The following is a 12,913-nucleotide window of genomic DNA, read 5'->3' on the forward strand; positions in this document are numbered from 1 at the left end:
TAGTATAAGACTTCCTATATGTTTAGTAAGGAATGGTAGTAAGGAATCCGAATTTTTGCTGTTCTGACCATGGCACGGTGTCTGTGTCAGATATGTGGGGTTCTACTGTAAATTTAATTTTCAGAAGTCTGAATTAAAAATGTAAATAATTTTAATTTTTAGGAAGCTATTCGTTATTAAAACAAGGTGTAGTATTCCAGCTGTAGTATTGCTACCCGGGAATTGCAACCGTTATTCTATTGAATGGTATTGCAACCCCGAAATACCCTGACCAGTATTCGTCATTCAAGGTAGGCCTACCCTTAACTATACTAAATTATGTCTTCTCACCTAGTTTTGGGCCTAATGAAGCCTTTGTTTTAAGATTTAGGCTGAGGCCTAATTATTTAAACAAGCAGCATTCATCTTCAAACACTAAAGCTTTAACTTCAGTGACTACTTTATTTGACAAGCCTAATAGTTATTTTTTGGAGCAAAACGAAGATCCCCCCCAGAAAGACTAGAGACAGGTTTTCACTTAGTGCCTAAAACTAATGCAGGATCAACTTACAATACAAATAATCAACTTGACGCAACTAAAAGTAGGCCTATGCCTAACTTAAGTGATGTTTCTTTATATCATTTGAACATTTAGTCTGTTAAAAATAAATTGCTTGAATTGGAGCTCTTTCTGCAGAATATATCAGTGTGACATTCTTTGCCTAAACGAACATTGGTGCTCACAGGAAGAGTTAAATTTTTATGTTCCTTCAGGATACAAATTAATTACAAGTTTTACCAGATCTTTCATGAAACATGGTGGAGTATCCATTTATGTGGCAATTAACTTTACCTTTGATTTTCTTTGCATTAATGTCAAGGAGTTATGTGAGGAGCGACAATTTTAAGCTGCGGCGGTGGCATTCCCAGACCTTAATCTGATTGTGGTTGCAGTGTACTGTGCCTCAAACTCTGACATAAATATTTTTACAGACAAACTTGAAAAACGTATTTTATTTATAATAAAAGTCTTATAAGTACAAAAACAGCAAAGTTGTAATATTGCTGGAGACATTAATATTGACCCTAGGAACAGTGATCTTAAGATTAGAGGTTTCTTAGATAGGCTAAGGTCTTATGACTTTTTTTGTTTAAATTTTGAGCCTACCAGACATAACTCTTGTTTGGACAATATAATTACTAATTTTCACTATGAAGATGTAGACTGTAAGGTAACACAGCCTCATCTACCAGATCATTTCGGATTAATATTAAGTATTAAGCCTAATACTAGGCATCATGGTGGTACCGATACTGACAGTGCAAAGGGACTGAATAGTAAAAATAAATCTTTTAGGCTACTGAATGCTTCCACTGTAAATAGTTTTAAGGTCATGCTCAATAATATTAATTGGTTAGATTTGCTATTGCCTTACAATTTGATTGAAGATGCATTTGATTGTTTCATGGAAACTTTAAAATACTGTTTTGATATTTGCTGTCCAATTAAAACTAAGCCTACGCCGCCTAATGATGTACCGGTAACTGGAGTAATGTCTCATAGTATAGATAAGAAATGGTACACTGTTGAGTTGAAAAATATTAGATCAATAATGTTAATCTATTACAATAAGTCCCTTGTTAATCCTAACTACAAAATCAGTTACTTGAGGCTAAAGCAAATTTACAGGTCTCAAGTTAAGATAGCAAAAAAACAGGCAAATGAAAACTATATTATGAATGCTACAAATAAATGTAAAGCAGCTTGGCATATCATTAACTCTGAGTGTGGAAGGCTGTCTAATTCAACAAATAAGTATGATAGGCCTATACCTATTTCTGTCAATGCTTTGAATATTCGTTTTATAAATGTAGGAAGTAGGCCTAATGTTAACAGTACTACAAGTCATGATAATGTCTCTGATCCTATTGATATATTATTGTCAACATGGAATGCACCTCCTCCAAATGTTTTTAAATGGAAAGAAGTCACTGTAGATCATGTAAATAAAATTGTAAATAGTTTAAGTAATTCTAGAGCTGAGGATGTCTATGGTATGTCTAATTTTGTTCTAAAAAAGATTGTTTCTAGCATAGTAGATCCTCTAACTTTCCTGATTAATTGGGTTCTACATGAAGGTACCTACCCTAAGTGTTTAAAAATAACAGTTACAGTACCAGTTTATAAGAAAGGTGATAGGCAGGATGCTAATAGCTATCGACCTATTTTGCTCATTCTTGTAATATCTAAGGTGATTGAAAGTGCAATAAAAAGTCAACTAGAGTGTTATTTTGAAGCCAACAAAATGTTATCCCCATCACAATATGGTTTAGGAAAAACCTTTCTTCTATTAAGGCTGTGGAAGATGTTGTATCACATGTAATGAGTGGTTTTGAGGCCAAAAAAGAAACATCTGCTGTGCTATTAGACCTAAGTAAAGCTTTTTGATGTTGTTCCTTATAATGTTATTATTAAAAAACTACAATATTATAACATTAAGGGGAAAGAATTATTGTTAATGGAGACATATCTGACTAATAGGTATCAATTTGTAAAAATTTCTGAAGAAAAATCTGATGTTTTAAGAGTTTTAAGTGGGGTACCTCAGGGCTCTGTCCTGGGCCCTTTTCTGTTTGTGATATTTTTCAATGATCTACCTGCTTTTATCCCTGATAAATGTATTTTATATGCAGATGACATGACACTGTTAACTTCAAGCGCTAATTCTGAAACTAACTGTATTGTTAAAAATTATATGGTTGAGAGATCTAACCTATGGTTCTGTGTCAATCAATTGTCTGTAAATAGTAGTAAAACAGAGGAAATTGTATTTAGTTTTATGTAACTTAGATGATAAGACTGTAAAATTGTTAGGAATTACATTAGACTGTAAATTGGGCTGGCATCATCACACAAGTACCTTGTGTACTCGCTTATCTAGAGTAGTTTTCCTACAAAGTAAGCTAAAACAGTACACAAATGACAGTTTAGTCATAAATGCATACTATGCCTTTTTCCACTCGCACATATTGTATGGCCTAATCCTGTGGGGAAACGCCCCTGGTGCAAAGGAGGTTTTTAAATGGCAAAAGCGAGCAATCAGATGTGTTTCAGGTATTGGCTTTCTGGATAGCTGTAGATCACATTTTACAGAGCTAGGCATACTTACTGTTCCCTCAATGTATATTCTCCAATGTCTGATCTATGTTAAAGAACATTTGGATGAATATAACCTAAGAGGTAGTTGCCATGAGCATAACACTAGAAATAAGGGCCTAATTGATTGTAAATATGTTAGACTAAGTAAAACACAACACAGTTATGGTTACATTGGGGTCAAACTGTTTAATAAGTTACCATTAACTGCTAGGAATGTTACTGTACATAATTTTAAAAAAGTTTTACAAAATTGGTTAAAAATTAAAGCCTTTTATTTTGTTGAGGACTGGGAAACTGCTGATATGAGTGACCTTAAGTTTTAACAATACATAGCCTACCATTCTAGTCTAATATTTTATATGTTTTATGTAGGCCTTTATATTTATATTTTTAGCATAGAGTATATTTTATGTACCTATTTGACAATGTCTATTACAATGTTGTATGTTGTTTAATGACAATAAAGAATTGGTTGATTGATTGCATAATAAAAAAGGTAAAAATCATTGGTGAATAGTAATAGATTTTGTTTTAGAGCTTTTTAAATTTGATGAAGATGCATAATATGTATACGTAATATGCATCCTCAAGAATAGGATGCAATTAGAAAATGTTGAGTTTTTTTCTAACCATGCCTATTTTAGGAAAAAATGCAAAATACAAATAAGCTCCAATGAGTAACTATAAATGTGTTATAAAAATCTTAAGTTAGAGTTAAAGAGAGAGGAGTTAATTTATTTACATTCTGTATGAAGTGGTATAAATGTATCTCCAGCTCTAATGTTTATAATATGTTCATTCATTTTTTAACTAGTTAAACATTAAATTTGTTATGAATGTGACATCTTTCAGGTTTGAAAAGAGGGCAGTCCTCGTGTTACTGTTGTGGAGATAGCAAGAAGTCTCAATAACTTCGTGGTAAGTAACTGCTCAGCTTATACCTATTTTAAGTATTTACATTCTAAGTGTAGGAATAAAAATATTGAAATCAGTTGTAGGTAATTAGGCCTACTAACATTTGGACAGGGAGCAATGTAGCCAGCATAGTGCCATCAGTGGTAAGTTATGTTAATTTGTTTTCCTTGTTTACAGTTGGCAGGCCTGATCTGCCGTGGTTGCCACAAAAGTTTTTTTTACGCTTGTTGTAATATTGAAGTATAAGTGCAATATTAATGAATTGTGAGTTATTTTTACTGTTACACAATATATTTAATGGAATATTGACGAGACAATATACAGCCATTACGTAAAACGAACTGTAAGTAGTGAATGTTGAGACAGTAACTAACGACAGTGACAAGCAGAATTGGAAGCGTGTTGTGCTGTCAACAAGCAGGCGGAGCGCCCGACAGACTTGAGCAGGCTTGGCCAGTGCTGCCAACGTTGCAGGGATTGTTGTCCCACTAACACTGCCCTATGCCGAGAAACTCCCCTCCGACTATTGTCCATTGCAGCCCCCCTGACACCCCCACACCTTCTGTCAAACCCACCCTCAGATGGCAGCACAAACTTTGGACATGTGTTGATGATAGGTGATTCTCATCTACAACACTCGAGCAGGAAATGTGTAAATCGAGGTGCCTATCTCGAATGTTGCCCTGGAGGGAAAATATTAGACATTAAGGCTAGACTTCCAAGTTATGTAGGTGTAAGTTTGTCTGTTATTTATATCCATGTTGGTGCTACTAACTTAAGAATGGGTTATCGGGGGGGCCAGGTTACAATGGCGGGCAGGGTAAGCGTGAGGCCCTCCATGACATGGCGGATCTTTTGTACACTGTCAAGACCAACTTTCCAAATTCAAAAATTTTCTTGGACAGTGTTTAATCAGGCAAGATATTGGCTCTCCACGATTTCAACGACCAACTTGACCTCATGTGTAACAACCTTGGCGTTGAAATTTGTGGAGGCAAACACTTGTGTCACCAGACGGGACCTCATCCGGGATGGGGTGCACTTCAACAGAAGAGGTATCTCTCGTTTGGGGTCACTGTTTGTGAAGGCTATTGCGGCGGCCTTGCAGTCTCTGGAAGTAGAGCCAGCCTCTGTTCCTGGGGGTTCGGGTGAAGTCATGTCTGTTACCAGTCAGTCTCCCGGAGTCGGGAATTTCGTCAATGGCAACCACGGCCCAGGTGGAAGCTTGGATGGTTCTGGACTGTCGGAGGACTGACTGATTGAAAATTGGAAGGACGGTCACTTCAGGATCGCGCATCTCAACATGAGATCGTTGAACACAGGTTTTGACGCTATGAGCGCTTTGGTGCATGATTTTGACTGTGACGTTTTTGGTGTATCTGAGACTGGCTTCACCCCGATATTCCATCGGATAACTTCTCTGTACCAGGGTACACCATGTTGCGCATGGATCGAAAAGACAGAGTGCAAGGTCTTTCCAGAAACACAGCTGGTGGTGGAGTGGCCCTTTACGTTAAGGACGGTGTTGTGTATGAACAGTGCACACTCACTGAAGATGTGGACCCTGGTATAGAGTATCTCTCGATTGTTTTGAAGATAAAGGGGCAGAGGCTGGGCTTATGTGTGGTTTATAGGCCTCCTCATGTGAAATACACCTCTCTTTCTGTCTTGTTTCGTTCACTCTTTGTTAATCTGGCCATAGAGGTGAATACTGTTATGTATCTAGGTGATACAAATATTGATGTTTTATCAACATCAAGCAATGATGCAAAATATTCACGCCGACTCATGCAAGAGACTAATACAAAGCAAGTAATTAACGAGCCAACCAGAGTGACAGCAACTTCAGCCACCTTGTTAGACCACATCATAGTGGACAGGTCGGCTGAAGTCATGAGGACCGGCGTCATTGATGCACCTATTATTCTTGACCATGAAGGGGCGAAGATTATGGACCACAGAATGGTTTGCTGCACCATCATGTTTAAGAAATGCAAAAAGATTCCAAAAATGATTACCTATAGAGATTCTTCAAAATTTGACCCAAGACGAGCTGCCAGTGCAACTGCTGAAGTTGATTGGAAAAAAGTCACTCAACTGCAAGGGGTAAATAGCATTGAAACGTTTATCACCACTCATATAAAAACTGTGTTTAATAATCAGGCCCCAATAGTTCGTAAAAGAGTAACCAAAGATAAAGCTCCTTGGAGAAATGACATCATAATAAAACACACCAAATTAAAGAATAAGTTGCGAAACAAATATTGGAAAACCAGGGACAGTGATGATTGGAAAGATTACAAGAGAGCTCGCAATAACCTGAATAAATTGGTGTGTGGAGGACTAAGAAAGCCTTTTTTGCAGAAAAGTTGTCATCCAATAAAAATCCAAAAGAATTTTGGACATGCCTAAAGAAATGTAATGTTGTTGGAAATAACAAAAATAAAAGTTTCCCACTTTAATTAAATATTGATGATATAAATAAGTATTTTATTGAAATGGGGTGTGGAAAAAGAAGTAAGTGCCGAAAAAATTGCCTTCTTTAAGGAAAACAGGCGAGAGGAAGTGGTAAATGATTTCATCTTTTCAACAGTAACAAGTGACGAAGTAAAATCAGCAATGAATGAAATCAAATCAAAAGCAGTCGGGAGTGATGAAATTTCAATAGATATGATCAAGGCTGTGAGTCCGTATGCCATAGAGGCCATTATACATTTGATAAAAGATCATTAATAAATGAGATTTTTCCTGAAAACTTGAAAATTAGTCTTGTACACCCTTTGCCAAAGGTGGTAGGTAGCCCCTAAATGTGTCGAACAGTTAAGGCCCATATCGATATTACCCGCAATATCCAAGATTCTCGAGAAAATTGTAACAAGACAAATTGTTAATTATATGGAAAGAGAAAACATTTTGCCAACAACACAATCTGGTTTTAGGAAAAGCCACAGCACATGCACTGCCCTGGTAAACTTATTCAGTGATCTGATCGATGGAAGAGACCAAGGAAGATATAGCTCAGTTGTAATGCTTGACTATTCACATGCGTTTGATTCAATAAATCATGAACTGCTGGTGGCGAAGATGCATTATTATGGATTTGGCAAAAGTGTAATAGATTGGGTCAAATCATATCTATATGATAGGAGCCAGATTACAAAGTTGGGAGCTGAGGCATCTGCTGTCTTGTTTAAACGTAGAGGTGTACCTCAGGGAAGTTGTCTGGGCCCAATTCTTTTCAACCTGTACACATCAGATTTTCCTTCATGTGTGCAAAACAGTGGAGTACACCTGTATGCAGATGACTCACAATTGCACTTGTCATATGCGCCTGGCAACATTGAAGAGGCGTTTCTGAGGATTAACTCTGATCTAGAGAGAATCAGCCAGTGATCGCATGACAATGGCCTCAAACTCAATGATAGCAAGTGCACTGTGATTCATCTTGCCCCACACAACCTTGTAGAGGCCCTAAGTGACAGGGGTCTGAGAGTCACGATCGGGTGGCGAGAGTTTGGCTGTTTGTGACAGCGTGAAGACTCTCGGCGTAGTGCTAGATAGGGACCTTATGTTCTCCAACCATGTCACTTATACCATCCAGCGTGCCATTGGCAGGTTAAGGGGTCTCTACAGGTTTAGGGATCTGCTGCCGGAGTCTGCAAGGCTGCAATTAATGCAGGCTTTCGTGTTCTCTGTGTTTTACTATTGTTGTCCTGCTTATGGCAACAGTATCTCGAAGGGAGACCAGGAGCGAATCCAGAAGCTTCAAAATTCCGCAATTCGTTTTGTTTTCAAATTTAAACGCTTTGATCATGTTTTCTCCTTATCGAGATCCTGTTGGCCTATTGCCGATGGAAAATGTGTGCAGGATACAGACCTGTATTTTAATTCACAAGGTTCTGTCTGACGGAGAGCCACAGTACTTAAGCGGGAGGCTCTCATCCCGGGAGGAGGTTTCAAAATATAGAACCCGTCATGTCACGCACTTGCTACACTTTCCAAAAGTGAACCTGGAATTGGGTAGGAGGAGCTTCTCTTACTTCGGCCCAAAATTATACAACGACCTCCCCAATAACCTCAAACGAGTAAAACTAGATTCATTTAGAATAAAAGTAAAATATTGTTATAAAAATAGTCATGTAGTTTAAGTTAGTTTATTATTTAGTTACTGTTAAGTTTAGTGTGTACTTGTTAAATATTGTTTGTTGCATCTATTTTAAATATTTATAATGATTTACTTAAGTTATTCTGAAAAACAACAGTCTTGTACTGAGAGACGCTTGGAAATAAAAGGCATTTTTATTTATTTATTATTTATCTTTACCATTTTAGAAATAATGCTTTCTAGCAGTGATTCTGTGTACCTGGTCCGATTGTGTTGCAGCCTGATCATCACAGCCATAGCAACATATTCACAAGCAGTTATCAGTGTAGCTATCTTATTTTTAGCACAAACTGAAAAAATGTTAAAATTAAAAAAAAAAACTATTAGTGAAAATTGTAATCAATATTTAGTTTTGAAATAAGTAGAAAAGTTTAAATTTTGTGATTTAACTCACTTTCATCATGGTCATAATTGTCTATTACATATACCAGTTTTGGAGTGGTTTAGATTATTAAAATCTCCTGTAATGGCTCATGATATAACAGTCTGTCACTACACAGATTTCATAAAATATAAAAATTGGACTAGTTGGAAAGATCATTGTTTCATCAAGTTGTGAGTTTTAAATCAAAATTATCTATATACGGGGGGGTACCCAAAAAAAAACCGGAATTATTTTATAAAAATTATATATTATCAAATTTTTTACACTACGACCTTATCTCCTTCAAAATAATCTCCATTACAACTAATACACTTGTCCCAACGGTATTTCCATTGATCAAAACATTTTTTGTAGTCATCTTTAGAAATGGCTGCAAGCTCGAGCTTCGTTTTTTTCTTAACCTCTTCAACGCTGTCAAATCGTTGACCTTTCAAGCCTCTTTTCATGTGTGGAAATAAAAAAAGTCGCATGGAGCGAGGTCAGGCGAGTAAGGTGCGTGGGGCAGCGGAACCATGCAGTTTTTGGCTAAAAACTGCCTAACTGAGATGGCTGTGTGTGCCGGTGCGTTGTCGTGGTGGAAGAACCAGTCTCCAGTCTGCCACAAATCGGGTCTTTTCTGGCGAACTTTTCGCTGAACCGAGCTCCAAGTTAACCCACTACTCTCTGATAGTTCCTCAATTGTCTGTCGAAGGTCGGTGAGCACAAGTTCACGAATTTTTCTCAACATTTTCGTCCGTTCGAGAGGTTGATGGACGTCCAGAACGAGGTTTGTCTTCAATCGACGTGTCGCCATTTTTAAATCGAGCGAACCACTCGTAGACCTGAGTTTTCCCCATAGCATCATCTTTGTAAGCTGTATTCAACATTAAAATAGTTTCTGAAGCATTTTTACCAAGTAAAAAACAAAATTTCACAGCTGCACGTTGTTCACTTAAACTTGCCATGACAAAAAACGAAACAAGAACAAAACAGGGTTAGCGAAAACAGTCACTACGAACGAACAGAATGCACTAGGACAACGGAACTGGGGTCACTGAGCTCGCAATGGGTTGTGCGACACACGCCTAGCGGCAGGAATGTGTACTACATGCTGCCGGCTGCCAGCAAAACAATTCCGGTTTTTTTTGGGTACCCCCTCGTACCCTTCACCAGAACACACTTTGGACCCACATTCACATTGCTTTATGTAGTTGGCCAAACAACATTCCCTTATCTCAGACCACTTTTTTCAATTTTCACATTCGTAATTAAACATTTTTAAATTTTGAGAAATAGCTTTGCCAGGTTGTTGGTGAAACATATTTTTTGTGTAAAAAAACCATTTTATGGAAAGGCCAAGAAAACCAAAAATAATGGTCAATATAGGTATGTTTGGATTGTTAGGATCCTCCTGTTTTACATACTGTACATATACTTCCTTCACCATCATTTTTTCAACTGCTACCTTCAGTCTGTACTTCTAAAGCTTTTCTGCTTTACTAACCAATTAAGTTCATTGAACGCTTTCATTCATTCAAGATGGGTTTGCTTCCTGGTAGGATTCTTGGCTTTTGTAAGATCTATCATATGCTTATGTAGCTGTTATTAAAGGGACAAATGGCATCATGAACTCCTAGTTCAAGAAGTTGGGATAAAAACAAATATACTTTTCTGAAACTCGTGACCAAATGACATTGTTGACCAACTTACCAACTTATTTGGGTTTTGAAAACACACCATGTACATTATTTTAAAAGACCAGGTTCTTATAGCTCTTTAAAAATAGGATGTATTTGTTTTTTTAGTCTTTCTTACAAATTTTTTCTGTATAAAGCAATTATCATTAGCATTAAGTGATGATAACCGAATGGACACATATGGATTTAAGGGCCTAATTCAAACAAATTTTAAACTGAATTCTTTATGGAGCCAAGTTTGTGAGGATAGCTTCACTCTTCTTTGCCAAAATTTTGAAAGGAATTTTTTTTAAGTTTCTTCTTTTGAACCTTCCAATTTGGAGCTTCTGAGATGTCAGTCTCTAGATGATCTGCATTGCCATTCTGTTGTATAAAATAAGCTTGATATTGAATATGGATTCCATAATTTGTTTTTCCCCTCCATCTCATATTTTCAAACAAAAACTAGTTAAACTGAAGAAACCAATTTTGGCACATAGGTTTGAATAGCTAAAAGGAAAATTTACAAAAAAAATTGTTTTATTTTCTTTAATATTAACAAAATGGTGTCTGTTGAACAATTTTCAAGTCAAATAACAAAAAACCAATTTCATTACCATTGGAGTTGTAAATGAAATTGTTTTAAATAGTTAATCTCTAATAAATTTTTTATAACTATACATCAGACTCCACTTTGTTAATATTAAAGAAAATAACTCAATTTTTTTATTATTCCTCTTATCTATTCAAACTTAAGTGCTTAATTTGGTTTCTTTAGTTTAACTAGTTTTAGAGATAACAATTTTGTTATACAAAATGGTGGCTGGTGGCTAAACAAGACATTTCTCAACCTATGTTTACATAACATTTATTGTTAAAAATTATTAATACTATCACCCACAGAAGTTTGTGACTTACTTTTGTGAACCCTGTATATTATACATTTAAACGTTTAACATAAACATAACATAAATGATTTAATATGAGTTGAGTTTAACTCCAGTTCACCTTCCTCTTAGTGTAGTGTCTGGAATCTGACTGTTACAGACTTTGCTCCTGGAATCATTTGAAGAGATCCAAAAAAGTTAATGATGAAAAAGCTCAAAACGAACAATTTACATTGTTTCAAAATTAGAGCCACCTAGATTACTAAATATACAAAAATATAGTGTAAATCTAGGTGAATTAGCATTGTCCATCGTTTCATAATGTGCACAACTGTGTGCTAGTGATGTGACGAGTCGAATAGTTCTACTCGGTCAACTCGAGTCAGACTCCCACTCGAGTCGACTCGAGTGACAATTCCGTTCTATTCGAGTAGAGTCAACTCGCATTTCGTATTCTATTCACTAATCAACTATCCCACCCAAACCAAAGGGAACCCGAGGATTGGACGACTCGGTACGAACTCGTCCGGCTCGCTCCGACTCGTTACGAACTCGTTCCGACTCGCTCCGACTCGTTACGAACTCTTACGACTCGCTACGAACTCGTCCGACATCGCTCCGAACTTTTAGCGCGATCCATCTCTTGTCAGACAGAATAAGTCATTTTTGTTCATAACCCTAAGTGATGTTTTGAAAGTGATCTGTAGCCATTATTAATTTTCATTCTATCTAACTATGCCTCGGTACAAACAAAAAATCTGTGGTATGGGAGTTTTACAAGAAAACTACAGATAATCGAGTGCAATGTAAGTTGTGTTCATCTTCCTATAAACATTTCGGAAACACATCTAACTTAGTAACACAGTCTAAAGAATAAACATCCAGTTCAGTATTTGGACACCTCTGATAGACAAGCCATCTCCTGGAATTTCAAGGAAGTCAAGCACGAATCTTCCAGCAGGTCCCTTGGTTGATTCCGTAAGTAATGATGCTTTCTACTAGTGGAACACAAACACAAGATACCAACATATCTTGTGATAATTTTGATTCAGAACCTCCACGCGAAACGCCATAAAACAAATGAGACTAGTAGCACCTACCAAAATAAATCAAAAATCTGTTGATGACGCTTTGTTAGACATGATAGTTTTAGATTATCAGCCCTTACAGATAATAGAGAATGTTGGTTTTCAAAAACTACACTAAGAAACTTAACCCGGACTAACACTCTTCCAAGCAGAAAAACTGTTATCGACCAAATTACTCGATGAACGGTATAAGGTATGCTCAGAAGCCCTTAAAACAAAAACTAGCAACAGTTGAAAATATTTGCATTGACAACAGATATCTGGACGTTCAGATTCAGATAGTAATTAGAAGTTACATGTCTTTAACATGTCATTTCATCCTTGATGCCAAGTTAAATTCTAACGTGTTATCTACCTCTGAGTTACCCTTGGATCATACATCTGATAACATAGCTAACGCTATAAGAAAACATTGCAGAAGAGTGGCAAGTACATCATAAAATTGTCGCTGTTGTTACTGATAATGCCAGCAATGTTTAAAAAAAGGCTGTCAGAGAAATTTTACATTTGGCGGTAATCACTACTGTGTTGCGCACACATTAAATCTTGCCGTTAAGGATTGCATATCGAAGGGCAATGATGAAAATGATCATTTAAAACATGATGAATTGATCAAAATTATCAGCAAAATGTCGTTTCAATTGTAGACTCATTTCAACCATAGTGCTAAATCTTCCTA

General features: G+C 36.6%; 2 protein-coding genes across 3 annotated transcripts in view; one reads left to right on the forward strand and one right to left on the reverse strand.

Annotated features, from left to right (window-relative positions):
* The window catches only part of LOC124354504 (TBC1 domain family member 31), a 49,420-nt gene that overhangs the window by 34,417 nt on the left and 2,090 nt on the right, over positions 1-12,913 (forward strand). Inside the window, exons 14-15 of one of the 2 annotated variants that reach the window (XM_046805016.1) lie at positions 3,992-4,057; positions 4,232-4,257. In XM_046805016.1, the coding sequence (XP_046660972.1) occupies positions 3,992-4,050 (59 nt within the window). In that variant the 3' untranslated portion in view covers positions 4,051-4,057; positions 4,232-4,257. Of the gene's footprint in view, positions 1-3,991; positions 4,058-4,231; positions 4,258-12,913 lie in introns of those variants that run through there. The other variant, XM_046805015.1, reaches the window with a different exon arrangement.
* Positions 7,671-12,913, reverse strand: part of LOC124355757 (ankyrin repeat and fibronectin type-III domain-containing protein 1-like) — a 29,950-nt gene continuing 24,707 nt past the window's right edge. Inside the window, exon 7 of the mRNA XM_046806912.1 lies at positions 7,671-7,718. Coding sequence (XP_046662868.1) covers positions 7,671-7,718 — 48 coding nt within the window. The remainder of the gene's footprint in view (positions 7,719-12,913) is intronic.

This window comes from Homalodisca vitripennis, chromosome 2 (assembly GCF_021130785.1).
Source record: "Homalodisca vitripennis isolate AUS2020 chromosome 2, UT_GWSS_2.1, whole genome shotgun sequence".
Taxonomy (NCBI): Eukaryota; Metazoa; Arthropoda; class Insecta; order Hemiptera; family Cicadellidae; genus Homalodisca; species Homalodisca vitripennis.